General features: G+C 33.3%; 1 protein-coding gene across 5 annotated transcripts in view; it reads left to right on the forward strand.

Moving 5' to 3' along the window:
* Positions 1 to 19,083, forward strand: part of LOC111047722 (serum factor response D) — a 282,522-nt gene that overhangs the window by 249,835 nt on the left and 13,604 nt on the right. Inside the window, exon 1 of one of the 5 annotated variants that reach the window (XM_039422460.1) lies at positions 11,268 to 11,607. The exons of the other annotated variants lie outside the window; for them this stretch is intronic. Within the exon in view, the coding sequence (XP_039278394.1) occupies positions 11,294 to 11,607 (314 nt within the window). The 5' untranslated portion in view covers positions 11,268 to 11,293. Of the gene's footprint in view, positions 1 to 11,267; positions 11,608 to 19,083 lie in introns of those variants that run through there. 5 annotated transcript variants of the gene reach the window in all.

Genomic DNA, 19,083 nt, shown 5'->3' on the forward strand with positions numbered 1-19,083 from the left:
TCACATGAGAGGAGATTTGTATATGATTGGTTGTCTTTTTATGAATAATTTTTATCTAGTTAGTCTATTGTGTGCTAAAATAAAGTTCATGTTATTATGTTCTTAAAAAAGGTGAGTACCTTACAGTAATCTGGAATAATGGGTTAATAATAATTAATAGCCTACACATGGTATTTTAAATAGATATTACGGTATGTCAACCCGTCAATCTCAGCTTGGAAGAAATTACATCTCTTGTCGAAATATCATTGAAAAATGAGAAATGCGTGCATTGTACATGTTATCCAAGAAAAAAATTATTACAATCGCCTGGCGCCTCCCAACAGTATATCATGGAGCATTCTCAGACTGCAAGATAGCCAGTCCAGGCCTATCCATTAACTCTGATATGAGTTGGAAAAAATTGACAAATTGGTGGTGTGATTTGATTTCTTCTATATCAGACGTAGTTACATAATCCAAATGTAATCTTTTGTTGGCTTTTATTAGCAAGATTAATAATACAGTTTAGTAATTACAAAAGCATACTCGAACAAAAACTACATCAAGTTTTTAAGAATGAAGCTTGGCCTTCACAGATTTGGATCAGAGCCGTAATCGTTAGTCGGAAAGCTATTGAGCCAGTATTCGATCATTAACGATCAAAGCAAACTTCATTGATCATAAATTTATACTGTAATAACGTAATTGATTTCCCGAAGCAATGTTATTACAGTGTTGGTGCAGAAGTAATTGCTACTGAGGCCTGAGGTGGCAACTCCAGTACTATCACAAGCTCTTTTCTCGATAGCCTCGTTGGCAGAATCGGTCCACATACAACAAAATCGTAATGAAATGTAGAATAATCAAACTGGCAGGAGCTTCGAGCCTGATTAGTTACTCCAACTGCATTACTGTAACAATACTATAGTAATTTTCGATGTACCTTCCACCAAAGAGATATTGAATAGTTCTATCACTAATAGGATACTAGGATTGATAGGGTATCAGTTTATCCATGTTTTGAATTCATTTTCATGCGTTGGTTCTAGTAGTTGAAAGTTCCTCTTTTTCTCTTATTCTATAGAGTAGTTTATCCGACGATTTGGTAGGATTCAATAGCTCTTTGGAGATAGCTCAGATCTCAATAGCTGAGATCTTCAATAGCTTTTTAGGCATATCAATTAAAAAAAAAACTGTTTTAATTTATAAATTAGTCTGATCTCTTGAATGGCGAAAGTGGTCCCGTTATACAATAAGATTCAAACATCTTGATATCATGTATTAAATTAAATTTCAAATAATAATTATAGCAATAGAAATAATTAATTCATATGGATTCATAATCTCGTAATGGCAAAATGATGCTCTCTGTACAACTCCAATAAATAAATGAAACAGTATAATAAGTGAAATAGAATAAACATTTAGATAATTTCAACACGAATTAACAATGAATTTTTTATATTTTCATTGGTGAGATCTTCTTATATATTCACAATAGTGGATATACTATCTCCACATTAGTCCCATAGGCAAGAAGAAAAGGGCAACTTGACTATAATATCCTGATTTAATAATTATAAAATAGTCTTTGATAGCACAATAATTGTGAAGGTTGAGCGATTTTTATCACCCTAGTCGTAGCATATAGGTACACAGACGGTTTATGTTGGAAGCGTTCTAAACCAAAGCCGGATCTTCTAAAATAGTTGCACATTTGTCATGTGCCTCAGCATCACGATTCACGACATAATCAGTGTCGCATTCATAAATGCTAACACACGTATCACGTGTAGCATGGGGCATGGCCTATTTGGTGACATCATTTTCATTAAGAGCTCGCTTCTATTTGCTGAAAGTAGACTTCAGGCGTGGAGAATTGTAGCGCTCACCTTCTACAAAACAATCGCAATGAAGCCGATAAGCTTGAAACGCTTCACATTCGATTTTCCATCGCGAATCGCCTTTCAATGCAAATCTACTTTTCCAACGGTCCATTGTAATTTCAATCCTCTTATTGTCCTCGTATCGTACTTTCCTCGTATCTCTATTGCTATTTCCATCAGATTTTTGCATCTCTCTCATAGGAGATAAATTTTCATATGATTTGATTAGAAAACCATGAACCATTAATCAAGGATTATTTGACTAAAAACAAAAAGTATCTCAGATTTGTTTGAAATTTGCCAAACCGTGTATAGAGCTTCACCTGAGAAATATCGAGATCAAATTTAGCGGCCCTAGCTCTTATCACAGATTTGTTTACTTAGTCTATGCTTTTATACGGAGTGAGTTACAGAAACGCAAAATAATTTTTGAAATTGTCGTTCATTGGTTAGTTTGTGATTGGTAAAATAAGTTTCCCTCAACTCCCAAAGTCTGCTGTTATGCCAACAATATAGCTGCTGACACATTGACTATATAGCTTATGATTGATTTCACTCTCTTCCACTCAACTCCCATTGCCTGCCTCCATAACAACGATATTTTCACTCTTCAATTGTGGGTATTGCAAATTAATAATTTGGTATATAATTTATGAAACCTAATTGGAAATCATCTCTTTTGAGATTCTTTAGTTATAGAATTCATCTCACTCTACAACCCCTTCTTTCATGTCTATGTCTCCCACATCAAATACATCCTCTAAGCTTTCTAGAATTCTGAATTCTCTTACTTTTTTGTGACGTTCTGATGACGACAAACAACAGTTCTTTCGTCAACCAAACACGTTGAGCTTAGAGTGCCAACGCGATTCATCTCTTGGTGCCAATCTATTGATGAGATTAACAATTAAATGATCATCTATTAATGTGCCAATCTTGTTATACAGTATTAATGAGATCGATTCCGGGTTCTAGTAATTGAGGCCAATGATATTATGGTCTTGGGTTTGAAATTTGGCTTCGTATCTGCCAGACACGTGTATGGTGTATCCCAAACTCATTAGTGACTGAACGTGTGTTTCTCCGTTTGTTGATGCTGAGAAAGTTTATTGATGAGATAGCGTCTGACCAGATCACCGAGTAGGCGGAAATTCATTGCATTTATTTCTAGAGTCAGCTTTCTATCCGTTTGTCTAGACTAGACAATGGTGACTTTGTTTACTTTCTTGCAGTTTCAATTGCCAGAGCCAGACAATTTGTTGTAGATCGAAGATGCATTGACCTATGCAAGGGTAATAGTCCCTATGGAAGATGGGAGTGTTTACTTGCAATAATTTAAAAGGGATTTGGTGATCAATATAAGAATATAACACTGTGTTTAGGTAAATATAACAACAACTATAAGTAACTCTCACTGTACAATCAATAGCCAAAACTAGTCTCCAAATTATTATTAGTTTTTTTTATTCTACTTCAGTTGAACAAGTTGATCAATCCTTCACTGTGCCTTTTGTGGTCAATTGGCCTTAAAAAGTAAGAATAGTAGCAATAAGAAACAATTATTGTAACAAAATATTTTTTCCAACTGACTATTTCACTATTGTCTGAATGTACTATCGAAATGGAATTGATAACACTACCTTTGAGGTATAAGGTTGAAGTATTTATCAAGAAGTTCAAGTAAAATGAGGAAGGAATCTACGTTCAAATTGTCTTGTTAGTATAGAGTATGCCCTTATTGTTTTCTTTTTAGAACATGGATGAATAAATAATACTCATCATTCACTATCGATGTGAAATTCTAATACAGTAGTTGAGAAATTAATTGAGGAAGGGCACGAGAGTTATCAATCAATATTCCTTTATCTGTGATAAGGGTATGACACCACATCCATTTCGTTGATCAATTATCATCAATCAAAACATTTCATTGAAGATCACTGCATCGGAAGGTTTAGATCCGCGACATCTTATTGATGACGTAAATGGCCTTGTTTCTACAGCATTGCTACTATTCTATTCACATTATTTGCTAGATGCAAAACGCATTCTATTCAATTCGGCTCATCTATTCTGTTACGTTCATCAGTCAGCCAACGCTCCACGTAACAATCTGCGTCTTCAAATTACTTATCCTCAAAAAAAACTCTGCTAATGTTGTTAGTTGTTGAGTACGATAGTTAAATACTACGTCGTAAAATAGTAATTATTCACACCCGAAACCTACCTGCGTTTGAATGTGGTTTCCCTATTCAAGTTTCAAAAGTTAATTGGTTGTAGGCTATTCAATATGCATTTGCTCAAAAGTCCATTCGTACTCAAAAGTGTCCCTATTCAAATTTCAAAAGTTTCAATTGTTTGTATTCAATGTGATTTTAACAATTCTAGACATGTACAAAAGCATTCATCTCAAGTTCAAGGTGACAGAACTTAATAGCTTGATATTGTTCTCTTTGAATGGTTCGGTTTGGAAACTTTGTCCTATCAATGCTGCTTTGAAAAAGTACTGACAAAAGATAAATTGTCTCTGTACATGTTAACAAATTTTTCAAAATTTGACATATTTGTTTACTAACTTTCTGCGCAGTAGGATAAATCCAGAAAGAAACTAGAGAAATTCTGTTCATAGACCCTCTTATTTAAGGAATAAGATGCATTTCCTACTCTTTCAATTACATATGAATTACCATATGCGTTTTATAGGCGTTTTTAGAGTTGGAAAGGCAGGAAGCTCTCCGAATGGCTGATTGGGGTTCGTCTGAAAAAAAGCCTAGGAAACGTTTAATTTGTGTGAGGCCCTTAAAGTTCACAATCTCTCCTTAAACTATCTCTCCTCACTGCACTACACAAAATTGCTCTGAATAACTGATGCAATGTCATTTTAGGTTGATACTTTATTCTGATGACTGAGTACGCAGTTCATAGAAGTCCTTGTGCATTGCATAATATAAGCCCTAGGACACCAGAGAACCTTCAGTGAGAGGTAGTCTACTGAGAAATAACGGGTTCACACCTACCTTTGTCAGGTAGCCTACAAAGAAACTACAACTATACTCATTTAAAATGTTTATTCTATACTATAACTTTCTCCATTTCTTTCTCACTTTTGAGAAGTTCACTATAGTCACCCAATAGCATCGCCTTCTCATTAGTCTATATAGACGGCATTGCCAGTAGCCATCTTAAAATATTCTCTACAAATAAACTACAACCCTACTCTCTTCAAATGCTTATTCTGTACTAAAACTTGCTCTATTTCTAGGATTTTTAGAAGTTCCAACTTTTGAGGAGTTCACTATAAGCCCAATTGCATTGCCTTCTCACTAGTCTATATTGACGGCATTGCCGGTAGCCATCTCAAAATATTATCCTTTATAGGTTTGGATTGTCAAGTACCTAAACTGTACAAATTTTATCTATTGCATACATATTACACAATATATAGAATCTACAGTATAGTACGAGTAGTTCTACTACTATCTTCCTGAGTCAAGAGTAACATTTATTATGGTTATTGTCGTACTCTGTGTACTTTCCCAGTTAAAATTATTCCTCAATACAGTTGTTATCAATTTGGCCTTAACCTTATTACGAATAACGGGATTGCGATAGACTGATATGAGGGATTATGCAACAGGAAGTAAATTAGAAAGCTGTGAACAGTTTTTACTTATGAATAATAACTTCTTATCCTATCTTCTAATCTTCTAATCAATCCTAACTTCTTATCCTCTCAGTTGCAAACACAAATGGTATGAAATTCTGGCTTTTCTCCAGTTGAAACGTTTCCTGTTCTACTGAAGAGTACAAGATCATTGGAAATTTCTCTCCAATCTGTGCCCCCAGACCAGATAGAAAGAGAAGGGTAGACAAGTTTTCTAGAAAAAAAACATTTATTTGAAGGGAACCAAGAAGATAAATGATGAATAAATTTGCAGCTCGGTTGGCCAGCTTCACCTTGATCCACTGTCTGGTTGGCCAGGGAAGCAGGAAGAGCAAGAATAGCCCAATTCAAACATTTTATGATGCTCTACTTCTCAATAACGAATGATCACTAATTCATTGTTTTACTGACTAGTATTATTGAAATGATTTTCAACTGTTGAATTAAGAGCTCCCAGCTTCTGTTTCTTCATTTGCCATCCAGAGAGCCCTTACTACACATTGCTCATTCTGGTCCCAGTTTTATATTTATATTCGTTCATTTATTGAAAATTCATTTCTATTTTTCGTTTGTTTTTCAACGTTCACATCATTGCTCACTTTATCAAGAGAAAATAGAAGCTGGTATGATAAACTCTAATCGTTTTAGCCGAGAATATTTTCCGAGAATATAATCACAGTTAGTTTAGTATTTTAGAATCCTAGACAGTACAAGAGAAGATTTTCATAGTCGCCCCAACTACAACTCATTTTTATCAATTTGAATTTTAACCTAAAGGTATTTGGACTTGAGCGCCAAGAACACGGGCTTACTCTTTTGGCTGGCTGATGCTGATGCTGTGCTTATTATATCTGAAAAATGAAATGACTCATGAGTCTGTATGCACCTGAATAGTTGTCTCTCCTCAGTCAATCAGTTGCATGTATATCAACATTCTTCGGTGATTCAGAATTACCAAACCTGTATAGTCAGATCTAGTAGCTTCATGGGAGATGCTGTTTATAATAGTACTCTACCAAAAATACAATAGAATAAGATATCTAGAATATGTACTCGCAGCTAATTTCACAGCTTTTTATACCTGTAGGATATTACAACAATCAACGCAATTTTAATCTATTATAAGTAGCGACTTACTTCGAAAGCGATATGAAATTTTGAGTTTCACTGAAAATCAACGTTGACACTCGAAATACAAAGTGAAATCATTCTTATCTCATCGAATATAATTAATATGAAATCTTGAAATAATATGATTTTTTAATTATTCAAGGGATTTCCAACTCTTATAACTCATATCCAATGTTACCGGAATAAGGTAATTGAAATAGTAATCCTCAATGATCAGAAATTTCAAGAATGAATAAATCCAAACCATCAAGTGAATCAATGAAACTTCATGATGTCAATAATTTCTCCCAACATTATCTATGAATTGCCTATTTCCGATGACTCACTTCTCCATTCTCAGTCAGATTTCAACCGAGATATCATCAAAATAAGGTCCTGTTAGGTTATCTCCTCCCTTTATCTCCACATACCCAATTTAGATTTCCTGTATGTACAATGCGATAATGATTCATGATAATGATGCGATAAGACAATTCCTTGGTTAGACAAGATAAATAGTTACTGAAAATAGTCCTGAAAACTTTGACGTTTATGATGAGTCACTTGATGAAGTGGCCTTTGAAATTTGCAAGAGGAATTTGGAGATTGAGTTAATTTGTGATGCTTACAACCTACAAAGTCATGGTGTAATAAAATATTATGAAAATATTGAATTATTGTTATTTGAACTCCCTGTTCAAGTGCTTTACCTTGACAATATGTGATTCCTATTGTTTTCAAGTTCGTTGATTTTTTTCAATTTAATTGTAGACAATGAAAATTGACCCAAGCGTTAAAACCATTTTTCCAAGTTATTACCTCCATAGCTGCTGCAAAGAAATGGATAAACAACTATAGAAAATTAAACCTTTCTTTATTCTGTCATGATTCTGTATAAAATAATGCTGAGAGAAATATTATAATTTGAAATAACTTGATATTAAATGATACAATGAGTTACTTAGAGTTACAATGAGTAACGTAAAGTAATTTAAATTAAAATTTAATACAATTGGGAAGAATTCCGATTATCTAGGAAAGTAGTCTAGTTCAATGGCGTAGCTTGAAGCGTTATCCAACACACAACTCAGTAAGCTATTTTTCTTTTTTAAATAAGCTTGTTAATAAGCTTACTTTATGAATAGTGATGTGCATCGTGCACTACAGACTAGAGAGAATAGAAGTGGACTTTGCAACTTTCATATATCTATGGATAGTAGATACTCTACATCACTATACTTACATTATTCGACTTCTCGACTCTTCTATTATGAAAGATTATCCTTTTTACTAATAATTTATACCAATTATCAATTACTTACACTCGTTTACTTCCATATGTAATTAATACTCAACATTGGTTGATTAGGAAGCATTGATATCATATCTAAGGAATGCTCATAGTCTCAAGTTAATCTCATCTTATTATTAAACGAAAATCCAAATCAAATGCTGTAAATTAAATGCAATTTCTCAGTAATTTCCATCTGAATCTCATCTTTTAAACTTATAGCAATATCTCGTACTGCCAAATTGGTTGAAGTTGAATGGAAGGATTTGATTCTGTTCAAAAGAAAAATAAATGATGACAGTATGTTGAGTGTTAATATGTTAATTAACTTAGGAAATTGAAAAAGTTTTGGGCAATAGCCTGTTTTTCTTTTCCGATCTTGTATTGTTTGTGCTAACCTAATAAATAAATGAATAAATACTCCTTACCCTCTGGTCTAGACATACCTTCATTTTTGTAAAGTTTCTTGTAAATCGTCCTTAGACTTCCAGGTCTAATTTTATAATTATTTTTCTTTTCCGTTTTTGTTTATTGTGATTCATGTGATGACCTCATTCCAAAATTCTTTAAAGACTCCGGACATGGAATGTCTTTGATTTTGTACTACAATGAGTTATAGGAGCTTAGTTTCCTCCTTCGCCTTCGGTAATTATTTTTCTTTGTAAATCTTCTAGAATGATCATTAATGTATAGGACGATGTTGATAGCAAATTGATCTTTGTAGTTGTACAAAGAGAAGGACTCTATTGATGAGAGAATGATTGAATCCTTAACCTTGAATATGGTTTTTTAACAAGGAGCTGAATGTTTCTGTATCTCAATTAGGCATTAACATTTTCAAATAATAAAAATTAGATTCCATCATTCTTGAATGTATTAATTTCTATAAAGAATACTAGTCAATGTATTTCTGAAGAACTATATTTCTTGCTATGTATATCTATTTTATACATTTTTTGATTTGGCTCTCTTGAATAATTCATTGTTTATTTATATTCCATCTTCAGAACTCAGAACTATAGCTATGATTTCCATTGTATTTCATTTCATTTATTTATTCATTATTTTTCATTCACTTTTCCTACAAGAGAGGACCTAATTATTGAGATCAATTCTTATCAAAATATTACATCAAACGATAAATTGATTAATCAGTCGTGCGCTTCTTCTCTTTTTCTTTTTCTCTGTCTCACTCTTTCTTCTTTTTTGTCTGCGTATCTCTTCTTCTTCATTCTCACTCTTCCTCTTTGATTTGTTGCTTTTAGGTTTTCTTTCGCACTTTTGTAATTGTGTCTCTTTCATGGAAAATAATGCGAATCGATTAAAAAAATACAATCGAAAATTCCATCGATGAAAATTTACTTTCATGAAAAGACGGAAATAATCAGTGTGAATCCCCTTTGTTGTCAAAACTGTACAGCAAAAATAATAATTACTACTACCCATCGTAGACAGTATGATAACTTATCAATTCAATTACAAACCAACCATCCATCAAAAGTATCTAGTGTCATTTGTATTTTCATACATTTCCATTTACTACTGCTGAGGTATAAAAAGCAGAATATTAGACTGTTTAACTTGTCTATGAATTAGCTACGTGTGAGTTTGTCGGAAGTAAAAAAAGTAGGTGAGGAAATGTAAATAATTACTGGAAAGTTTATGAGATTTGAACAGTGACGTGAGAAATCGTGAGATTCATTGGTGCAGAAGAGCATGTGAGAATAAATATGACAATGCATTTTTCATGGCATAGAAAGATAGAAAACACTTTCACCAAGCCAATATTGAACCTCTGTAACTGAAAATAAAGTTCATTAGTTTTAAATTTGAAAAGAGCTGGTGACGAGCATTTAGGTTTGTGACATCCAAATCATTCTTACACTAATTTTGACATGTTTTACTAACACTTCATTAAAATGATTTTTAATAATATGGACAAAGTAAGGACGGAAGGAATGAACTGAAAAAAAATTATTTGGAAGTTTTGTGAACATTTTGAATGAAAAGGTCCTATACAAAGCATGTAAGACCGATCGTTGCCACACAAAGTAAGAGGGATTTCCCAACAGAATTGGCTTTCGAGAACTGAAATGGCCTAATTCGATTTGCCAATGATTCAGACATATTGAATCTCTTCACTACCTTACAAACCAATCAATCTTGCTAATAAAGTAACTTAGGGAAATCCCTAGCTGAAAGTTAATGAGCTCTCTGTTAAAGTAATATTCAGTATCAGGTTATCCCAAAACTTCAGCTTTGTACAAACTTGAGGAAAAACGTTGATTTTTGTACTACAATAGGGTCCAGTAGTGTATGAGTTGCGACCTGAAAAACTTTAGCAGCAGGTCAGGTGAATCATTTCAGGGGAATTCTCATATCAATTTCATTTTCTTTTAGAATTCAAAAATGGATTTGAAATTGTATGGATAGGAAAACATATCTCTGCAATAAATTTGCTTGAATACTTCAATTGTTGTGGATATTTGTGGGTAAGAACAACTCGGATGATTAATTGAATAAAATAAGTGCTCATATTGAACTGGATGTGAGTTTCTCCGCTTAGTTTCATTGTAACTACATGGACTATGTTGAGTGAATTATACAAATCAATAAAAATTAAGTCAGAACAAAATAGTTCTAGACTTCAACACTCACATTCGTAATATATTGAATTTTGTAGTTTTCTACAAACTCATTTGTAGCCCACAAATTCAATGTATTGTGTTTTTATTCCATTATGAAGATAATCAAAGTTTTTTACAACTGTGTTGTTATTAATTTAGCTGAAATACACAATATTATAAAGTTGTGCGGATGAATCACTCTCGATTTGGATAAGACCCAAAAACTTAGATTTGACATTACTTGAAAATGATGAGAATTTTTCCTATTATTTTTATATCAATATCATAAGCATTTCCAACGAGAGAAAATATATTCTTACACAATCTACGCTGGTAAACAATACCATTTTCAATGCCTGAATTAACGTAACTACGTATCAATATTACAATGTACACACGTGAGGTCGAATAAAAATAGATTTTGATGTTTTGTAGACCATATTATTGATAAAACAAATTTCCAGTAAATAATGTTCAGAAAAAAAGACTTTGGATCACATCAATAAACAACAACATTGAGTGGATCAAAGAGCCGATTCAGATAAAAGTGATTCGGGTTTGGAGTGGTGATTGGGAGTATAGGCCTATTATACAGATACGTCAACACTTAATTATTGCATCGAGTGTACCACCACAAGTGGAATAATACATTGTGCAGCTTATCTTGTGTGGCCTATAAATAGAGACGAGCAGCGATAGAGCCAGAACAGTGTATGAGAGATAATCGCATAGAATGGACGTGTACCCCATGTTGTCGAAAAGTAGCAGCTTTCCCCTGATTCGGCCCAACTACCGAAGAATGTTCAGCGAGGGTGGCGGGGAAGGGGCAGTGCAGTCAAAGATGAGAAGGGTTGATTGCAGTTTGTTGGGTGGTGTGAGTGCGGGTGTGCAAGTGCAAGTGGACAGTGCTAGTGCGGCTGCTGCTAGTGCCAGTGCCAGTGGTGCTTGTGCTGACAAGCCGTGGATTGTCAAACAGGATATCTTGCCCAGGATGGTCGCCAAACGTTTCAAACTCATGACTCGTGCTTTTGTCACTATGTGGAAAAGGTGAGTGTACCTTACTAATATTTAATACATTCTGATATGATACATCTGCTTTGAAGGCTTCATTTGAATTCAGATTAGTTAGTATCAGATTGGTGTAAATACAGATTTATAGGTTAGGAATTGAGTTGAATAGTGATTACTTTGATATCTCTTGTTCTGGATGTACTTGGGGGTTCACACAAATAATTTTTCATCTATACACCTAAACACCTCCAATGTATACAGTTACCAAAATGGTCTCAATTTTGAGCTCTAGAGAAATTGAACTAAACAATGTAAACTGGTATAAATGTATCATTAACACTACAACCTGATTTATAGTTATATTAAGATCCGACACATCCCTGGTACTTTGCTATATTACCTTCTTGATAGAATGTAAGATAGGTCTCTGTTCAAACTTGGTATATTAGGATATGCACAACTAATAATCATTCAGCTATACAGTATTACGTCTTGATTTAAAAATGTATTCAGGTCTTAGTTCATTTTCGGTATATTAGGATATACCTATCTCAATATAAAGGTATGAAAGGTGTTAGGACTACGTTTGTGGACTAAGTATTAATGGTATATTTGAAGATTTGTGGATTCCTTGGCTCTTACCTCCTATCCCAGAAGTGGGTAACAGTCGAATTTATAATACTGTTTCCATAAATGTTTACATATAGTCAATAGTCAAGCTTGCTTAATGCTTACTTGTTTATACTTCGCATATTCATTATTTCATTATTTTTTTATAAGAATATAAATATCAATAAAAGTGTTTGATTATACATCAGTCTTGATCTATTGATTCAGGCAAAGATTTTGGAGAGAACTCCTTGCTCTTATTCAGGGAGTAAAGATCATAGAATATTTGTAATTATGCTAAAGCTTTTTCCATTTCTGTATTCCATAGGCCTACATAAAAATGTAAGGTAAGATTTCATACTCTTGAATATCTAGTTTTGGAACAATAAAAGATGAGAATAATGATGATTTTATATGAAAATTATAGAAATATTTTTTGCTAATATTTTTTTGATTACAGAATTATTTTTTAACTCGTTATTCCATTATAGCAGTAAAATAGGAGGCTTATCAAATTTCTAATCGCGAATTCTCATGCAATAATATTGCATTATTTAAAAAATTATTAAAGTTTTCTTAAGACAGAAAGTTTCTGTATTTCACATTTTTTTTTTTTTTTGAGGCTCAAGATCAATTGGCTTTGAGAGTAGACCTACCAAAGTTGACTTAACTTTTTCAAGAAATGCGCTGTTATGGAGTAGTGAACAACTACAAGACTATTTCGGATTCAGACTATGTGCAACCTTATCTATAGGTTGAAGAGGGATAGCACAAGGTTACCTTACTTTTTCTCTCCTGATCATTTTGATGATGTACTTATTGTATGAATCAATAAGAATAAAGAATAAATAAATGTCAGATTCATTTCTCAATTTTATCATAATATAGTCTGTATTTATCATTCCGATGTATTTTAGTGGTTTGAATTAAACAATCCCCAATCAAACTACGATCACGCAGTTTTGATCAAACCAGTCATCTATACGATAAGATTACTATTGATGTTTGAAATGAATTTCAATTTCATAGATAATATATTCTTAATTTGAAAATTCCTTCCAACTTCATTTTCTATTATTACCATTCCATTCTAACTAAATTGTATGAGCATTGTATCTTTGAAGAATGGCAACTATTATTGTTCTGATGTGTTGTGGGTTATTGACCTCCATCAAACGCCGTCGGTTCATGGCAACGGAATTCCATCCAAACTGAAGAAATGATGATCATTTGAAGGATTAGAACAGAACGTATTCCATTATTGTGTGTTTATAATAAACATTTCAGTATCGTTCATTATCTATCGATTTTATAATTATTGGGTCATCACTATTGTAATTTTCATATGAAAGTTCGAAAGGCCTTGAAATGATTTAATAAGTATCAAAGTGTTCGTAGCCCCATTCATAATTTGTCTGCACAATTCATAATATTATATAAGCTTGAAAAATCATTCTACAAAATAATAATTAATTGAAAGAGAATGTACACTTATTTCCCTGTGTGCGTTGTAGACAAAATTATCATACGAGTTTTTGGATCATGTTCATTGCGCGTGAACTTGTTCAAGCTTCAAGATTTATTTAGTTCGTATAAGCCTGTTATCGGCTCATTCCCATGAGAGATAAAACGCGAAAAGAAATAATACTTCGATGTAATATTCAATTAGAACTAACAGCAATGCATAATATTATAAGATCAATTGTGAGAGAAGGAGCGTAATAGAGTTTTGATTCTAATTGGTTTTAAACTATACAACTAGTTCAATTATCGTGGTTTCAGAAGATTTATAAAATATACATATCATGAAAATAGAATTGATGATCCCACAGGTCCTACGCCATCTAAACCGATCAGAAGGTGTAGAATAATTGAAATATCTCAAAATTGGAAAAAGTACGATTCGGAAGCTTGAATCTCAAGGATTTAATCTTCATGTTAAGAGAATCACTTGACTTGTTACAGTAGCCTAGTGGTGGCATTCACTTGACAGGAAAAGAAATAACTTCCATTCAATATCTTCAGGAAAATGAACTTGAATCTATGTTACTAAATTCTCAGGCAGTTCATTCTGATATCTGAGATCAGATATTAAAAAAAACTGATTAATTTGTTAAAAAAATGTTTCCTTTTTTAACGTTGAGTAGTCCATCAATGAGAAGATGTCAAAGGTGATACCAGCTATTATTAATGATCGTAAATGATTCCTCAGTTATTGCTGATAACCTCTAGTTTGCTTGTAAAGTGATAGTCAGCAACAGCTGTACTATAAGAAGAGTTGAGATCTCTGAAAAGGAAGAACCTATCTATTATTGCTTTTTTAATTTTCCATGTCACATTTTATAAATTATGAATCAGATTGCTATTTTATCTGTTATAATCATCCAATGCAAAGGTTCAAATGTATATTTTCCTAGCAATTGAAAGTGACAAACATGTTTTTGAAACCGCTCTATGAAGGAATTAATAAACAAGATAAAACGGATCTTACAATTCGTTGAGAATAACTTTTAATACTGTATTCCATACTCTTGTAACATCATACATTTCATTAAGCTATTTATTCTAAATTTTATTCGATTATCATGAGTGGAACAGGAAAATTCCACTAAATTTTGAATTTGATTGACTTGACCTCTTCCAATGGAAAGATGATCTTGAACATTCTGGTTATCAAGAATGATTGTTTCTCCATGGGTCACTAGTACCCATCACTCAATATCCCATATTCGTGGTACTAAATTTACATTTTTGGTAATTGGTAAGGATTTTAAGTTGATTGTATTGAGTTCATAGTCGTACTCAATCTTTCCTTGTAAAATTAACGATGTTGCATGATACTATAACAATTTAATACTATCAAATCATATCATCTTGGAGAGTATTGTGAGTTATTGAATATTTTCATTCAATCTGGTTGTCTGGCTTATTTGAAAAAAGAAATACGTTTCAGGGAATCTTGAATTTCCCTATCTCGTGACCGTAATTCCGTAATTATATAATCCCTAAAAGAAAAAAATCAATTTCAGAATAATATGTAATTTAGCATACCATTTGTTGATTAGGAAGAGCCCTTACTTACCCCTTACAAACAAATCTATTTTCAACGAGTACTTTCGTTTGGAAACACTCTAAAATCTACATGCCATATTTATAATTCTCATTTTATAAATGTCATTCCACATACAGCACAAGCAGGTACCCTACATTTCATTTCTTGTCCAAATTTCTAGAGTTTAGATTTCTGGTTTTCGTTGCTGGAAAGTTTCAGTCTTTCAGTGTGTTATTCTTGGGCAAAATATACCTGCTCGACCCTATTATCCTTGAGCTCACAATATACTCGTCCTTTCTTGAACCTCAGTCCCAGTAGGGCATAGTGAGGATCAGAGCTTTGAAAGTCTTCTCTATTGTCTACAGAATGAGATTGTGAGAACCGAAACAAGAAACATCCAAAGTTTGGTCTATAGAAAATAGAAGTTCTAAAGTGTAGTGTGGAAGTGTGCATTCATTACTGATCACTTTTGGAATGACTTGAATACTGATGGGCATGCATGCATGACTTATCGTATCCAGATGGCATCAACTTTGCGAAACAATAATGTTGTTTCAAGTAATTAATAGGTGTTAGCTGTCTACAATACAGTTTATGATCCATGCTTCATGATATCCTGGAAAATCCTATCTATTATTATCTATCATTGAATGTTCTCAAAACTGATGATACTTTTCGAAACGATATGAACGATACCCACTTATGATCCAGAAGATCTGAAACGATTTCTGAAAAATTTTCAATTCTTCAAATGTTCTTCTTATTTTCTTTATCCCTTCAATACTTCAATTTCCATTTTTGATAAAGGACTTATTTAAGCAAGAGAGCAGCTTACAGAATATTTGCTCATATGGAGTATTCTCTGCCCTATCGAATAGATTAGAGAGTATACTATCTGCTTGAACCACAATATAACTGAAAAATATTCTCTCATCACATGTTTTTTCACAACATTTTTATTAAACAATAGATTTTGATATCTGATTGACTCGAAGAATACGTAATTTATTGCTAAAATCATAGTCTTAATTTTCAAGCTGATCTGATTTTGAAAGAGTAATATTTTGGACGTAGAAATATACACATCAACTTTGAAAGAGCTGCTGCCAATTTCTATAATCGTCATAAGCGTCTATATGTCTATAAGCGTCGGATATTGTAAACATTACTGTTTTTCAAGAATCGTGAAAGTTATTTGAACGTTTCAGCATGCTTCAACTCACTGGATTGGCGCGAGCTTACAGGAGTAATAGAGCAAATTAGAATAATAATACTTGAGTGAAATAATAATAGAAATATACAGCAAAACAAACCTGAAATTCAGAAACTATCCTGGTCAGTCGTGCTCACGTTTTTCTAAGTGTGTTGGCAATTTAGCTCAATCAAAGAGTAGTAATAATTACATACACCGAGCTGCCTGCCTATTTCCGTCAAGACTCGTTAGCTAAAAGTGTGGATTTCCTATATAGTAGTCGTATAACTTTTCCTCAAATTAATTGGAAGTACAGTGTAGTCATCTTCATCTCCTCTCAGCCTACCTTCAAACCATTATTATAGCTCTTCTAACAAATGAGGATAAGTTTTCGATTGTGTTTTATCCTCAAGCTGTATAATAGTGAATAGGAAAGCCGGCCTAAGGGGAAAAATAATCATCTTTTACTCTTCGCTTCGGGGAACTTCAATGTTTACATCAAATTCAAATCGCTTTGTTATATAGTTTTGGAAATCCTATTTTAGAGGACCAGTTATTTTTTTAGTCTGGATTTTAGTTTCCAATGGAATTGACGTCAAGCCATTTTTCAATCATGCAGATAAGCTAACTCTATGTTATGGATTATGAAGAGTTCAATCAAAGTATTCAGAACCAAATATTTCATTTTTATTGTAATTATTCTTACTTTTCTCTTATCACTGGTGTGATAAATCATTTTTAAATTGCAATCCAATATATGCCGCAATATAGCATCAACACAGGTTTTTTATAAAACCACGCAGTAGACAAGTGAAAAAATTTTTTTCCAGTGACAAGAACCTTATACAAACGTGTTTTGACAACTGAAGGTTTTCGCAAGCTTTGTAGAAGTAGACCGTAGACGCTCACCATCAGCGTGTGTTGATGCTTATCAAAAGAAACCTGCTCGTTTTGCCCTTCCATCATCGATATGCATACTGTTCAAACTCAAATCATTGAACTTACTGGCCTATTAATAGCAGCTATTGAGACGCAGAGCTGCTGTTGAGAGAAGGTGAGGCGTCAAATTGTTTACATACGGAGAGGACCCCCTGAGTCAGCCCCCACCTGATACCCCCTGAAACCCCCCCTTACGACCCCCTAAGCCTGACGGCCTCGTTTCGGCGGCCTTTTCAACATCCAATCCTGTCAGCTCAAGAACAGGGCTCGGTTCGGCCCTGATTGGAACTTGCTGCCGTAATCAAACCATTTGACGCGAACAAATTGTCCTGAATATAACAAATGAAGAGCAAGGTTCAGAAATGTTGTCTGAATAGGATAACGATTTCATATTGCTATAACTGTAACATCTTTTGAACACGAGAGTATGTGATATTGAATTTTAATTATAATTGATATTGAATTATAATCAGTATTGATTGATGGAATGAGTGTTGAGTTGAGTGATGAGTAACAATTTATTAAACAATACTAGAAATCTGATAGATTTGTGGGATTACGATAACGAGCTGAGTTTGATAAGAAGTAATAATGACTAGACTATCTCACGTTCTCAAACTGCTTCCTTGCTACCGTAAATTATGTAAGAGGGCTGAATGGAAATTGAAGATTTGAACTTTGCTCTTTGCACTTGCTTCGAAGCGGATGGTGGAGGATCAGTATCAAATCAGGAGGTCTAGTATCATCAAAAATATCACGATAGTATTGAAGGTACAGTATTTCCTTTGATATGGTATGAAAAATAGAGAAACTTACCTGCTTGATAGTAACAAATAAAAGAGTAATGAGTGAAAGATTGATAGATTGAATATTGCTGTTGTGCGTTGCTTTGCTTTGCGTTAGGCTACATGATGAGAATACAGTAGGCTACTGTTATGAATATATCTAACGCAAATGGGCGTATTGCCTCATTCTTTGATTGGAAGAGAGAAAATATGTGATGAATAAATTACTATGATTGAATGATATTATAATTGATGATAACAGCGATGATGATGATGATGATCACGTGAATATTATCATCGATTGACACATATTTTAATAATAATCCAGAGAATAAACTATAACTGATATTGTGAGTTCTTGAGCGATTGAATAGAATAGATTAAGATTAATCATAGAATGAACTATAGAATCTATAGTATAGGAGTTTCATTTGTATTAATGTATGATTACTTATGATTCATGATTAATAGGTTTTGATTAATTTTTTGATGAATTCCTATTCAATTCTGCAAATTCGGTTGTAAATTATGTTCATCTGATTATATTAAGATATGTTATTTCCTCAAGTTTCTCAAAGTGAAATTAGCTAGATGTGCTCTGATAGAGTTTTAATATATAAATATTATTAGAACATGAGGGAATTGGAGGACTAAGAATTTGGTGAAGAGCACAAAATCTATTACAAAGTGTAGACTTGTATACTGCAAACTGAGAACCGTATACCTGCGCCTGGGAGATTTTTTTTTTAAGAAAAAGCAACTAAAAAGAAATAGGACACAGTTGTATTATCGGTTGAAAGTGTGTGAGAATGCAGGGCGCAGGCAGGCTGCTGGCAGGCAGTCAGGCAAGCAGACAAAAGCGGCCGTTTCTTTGTTCAAACTGAGCAGGGGCGCCAGCCGTGACGCGATTGGCTGTTGGGAAAGGCGTCGGCCAA

The sequence above is a fragment of the Nilaparvata lugens genome, chromosome 2, assembly GCF_014356525.2.
Source record: "Nilaparvata lugens isolate BPH chromosome 2, ASM1435652v1, whole genome shotgun sequence".
NCBI lineage: Eukaryota > Metazoa > Arthropoda > Insecta > Hemiptera > Delphacidae > Nilaparvata > Nilaparvata lugens.